This window comes from Austrofundulus limnaeus, unplaced genomic scaffold (genome assembly GCF_001266775.1).
Source record: "Austrofundulus limnaeus strain Quisiro unplaced genomic scaffold, Austrofundulus_limnaeus-1.0 Scaffold721, whole genome shotgun sequence".
Lineage (NCBI taxonomy): Eukaryota > Metazoa > Chordata > Actinopteri > Cyprinodontiformes > Rivulidae > Austrofundulus > Austrofundulus limnaeus.
Window position 1 is genome coordinate 145,956 of NW_013953123.1, and position 2,841 is coordinate 148,796.

The window sequence follows — 2,841 nt, forward strand, 5'->3', positions numbered from 1 at the left end:
CCTCTAGTAATATATTTACTGAGAAAAATGGTGGCGTGTTCAATACTTATTTTACCCGCTGTAATTAATTAATTTAAAAAATTGGGTTTAGCTCCAGATCAGTACTTGTAGTTGCATTTTATTTAACATCTTTTTGCAGCATGAATTTCAACAGCTAAGTTTCTAAACTATAAAAACAAATTATTCGGTCCATGATGAATTTCCAAATTACGCAGACTCATTAAAAAAAATTAAACTCCACAGTCTTCATTTCTCTGTTTAGTTTGCTGTCGCCACATTGAATCCTTGGATATTAAGATTAAGATTAACTTTATTGTCCCGAAGGAAATTTGTCTTGGGTACAGACCATGACTGCTACAGAAAAAAAAACAAAAAAAAAACACGGCAGTCACATTGCATTCCCACATGAAACACACATTTTGCAATAAATACATTCCAAGAGAAATAAATATATAAAAGAAGCATGTCAATACAGTTTAATGTCTTGAACACCGTTACCTAAACTCACATTTTACAGTTACTGTTTGTTACTGTTTATGGCTTTAATAGAATGTGGAACAAATGAGTTCTTGTAGAGGTTCAGTCTACCTGCGGGAACTCTGAGACTCTGAAGAATATGAGTGGGGTCTGAGMTGATATCCTCGGCTGGGAAGGATACTCCGAWGCATCCTTGATTTTTGAGATTTTGTAAGCTGCATTCCTCAGCCACATGAGGAGGAGCCWTCGAATTGGGACAGCACTCGGCATGGGACAGTGACYTATGTGGCCGACAAATGCACACTCATGAGTATGCAGCCCCTGAAATGTGACACAGTCCATCAAWCMGTTTGAGACAAAGTGAACTTAAGACAACCAACGAGGAAACTGAATTATAAAGAAATCAGAAGGGAATTTCTCAAACTTCCTATTGACAAACCACAACACCTCTTGGAGAATGTCCTCTGGCCAGATGAGACAAAAACTGGACAATGAGTTCCAACAGTTCTGGGTTCACAGACCCAAACAAGAAACAAATAACAGAACTCTGGATCTACAGTGGAACACGYAGGAGGCTCAGTTCTGTTCTYCTTGAATTAATATATTCAGGGTACWATGAAATCTCAAGACTKTCAAGGCATTCTGMAGCTGAAGGTGTTGCTCAGTGTCAGAAACTTGGACCTAAAACACACAACTAGTAACACCACGAATGGATCAGAACCAAACATTGGACTGTTCGGAAATGTTTTTCTGAGTCCTGATCGAAATCCTGTTGAAGGTCTGTGGAAGGAGCCGAGACATCTGGAGAAGCTTTGTCAAGCTGAAACTTTCAGACCTGAGACAATGGAGCAGTTTGATCATGAGAAGACCTACTGTACGTAAATACCTGTGGACAGGTGCAGAAGCCTCAGAGACAGTCCTGTACCGGTGGACAGGCGCAGAAGCCTCAGCAATGGTCCTGGACCTGTGGACAGGTGCAGAAGCCTCAGAGACAGTCCTGGACCTGTGGACAGGTGCAGAAGRCTCAGAGACAGTCCTGGACCTGTGGACAGGTGCAGAAGCCTCAGAGACAGTCCTGTACCTGTGGACCTGCGCAGGTGTCTCAGAGACAGTCCTGGACCTATGGACAGGCGCAGAAGCCTCAGAGACAGTCCTGGACCTGTAGGTTAGGGTTAGGATTGCAGCAATTGTCTTTAAATGTTGTTCAACCAAATATCAAATTTAGTGTAGAATAGCTTTTGCTAAAACCAGTTTTATTTTGGTTTTTAAGTTACCCTGTTGAACCAGAACTCAGAGGCAGGGGCTAATTTTCATTAGCTGATTTTTAAATAAATATCAAAAATATTTTTGGCAGTTTCAGTTATTTCATTGATTTTATTGTTTTTCTTTCTTTAATGAGAGWGTTTAAGTAAATTTGCCTGCAACACTTAACTTCTCTAACTCTACCTTAACCTGTGGACCCAGCAGGTGGATTGGGCAGTCTTGGGTTTCTACCTGACAGTTGAAATGTCCTAACAGAATGGAAAGCCTCTTCCTGCTGACGTTCGTAACTCCTGATGTGGCAAACGTGATGTTCTTGTCTTAGCAGGACTCTCTAACGGTGGTGGTGGAAGATCTCAGATTGTGTTCTGTTAAACCATATGAAGACATAGAGAGGAGGTTCTGCTTTGAGGTCGTCTCTCCATCTAAGTAAGATTCAGTATTGTTTATATAATTAACTGCTTTGCAGCTTTGTTTTAGGAGGGATTGATTAGTGAACTTTGGCAGAGAAATGTTTGATTGAAGTAGAGGTCCACTGTCTTTGCTGATCTTTTGATTATACCATTGCTTTATCGAGATAAAAAAATGATCTGGCAACAGTTTCTGCTGCAGTCAGCCTCACCTGGGGGTAGACATCTGTCTGTTTCATGACCAATGGCCAGGTGATGTTCCTGTTGAGCTGTAACTGATGCATGGTCCACACTGTGTCCAGAATCTCACAGAGACAGACCATAAAGGCCTCACAGACCCTGGCCTTCTTTGAGAAAACTGTCAGAACGTTTTCTTTTTTCTGTTTTCTTCATCTTCTGTCCTCCTCTACAGCACCATATGTACTTATTTTACATTAACCACACTTATCAAGTGTACTGGATAGTGAGTAAGTATGAAGTCAAACAAGCTCTTACCAATTTAAACTAGACACCGCATAGCTGTAACATAATGACCCCCGCATGCACAAATGCACCAGAACTCAGAAGTCTTTATTCCTAATAAATGTCACACTACTAGGTGCATCCCAAAATTGTAGTGGTTTGGGTGGGTGTCTTTTTTAAGGGGAGGGGGGCATTGGTTGACCTGATGGATAGACCCTCATCAGAGCTAAAC

At 41.3% G+C, this 2,841-nt stretch overlaps 1 protein-coding gene across 1 annotated transcript in view; it reads left to right on the plus strand.

Annotated features, from left to right (window-relative positions):
• Positions 1-2,841, plus strand: part of LOC106532148 (arf-GAP with coiled-coil, ANK repeat and PH domain-containing protein 3) — a gene marked incomplete at its 5' end in the record, with an annotated part of 39,070 nt that overhangs the window by 5,446 nt on the left and 30,783 nt on the right. Inside the window, 1 exon segment of the mRNA XM_014028162.1 lies at positions 2,066-2,166. Coding sequence (XP_013883616.1) covers positions 2,066-2,166 — 101 coding nt within the window.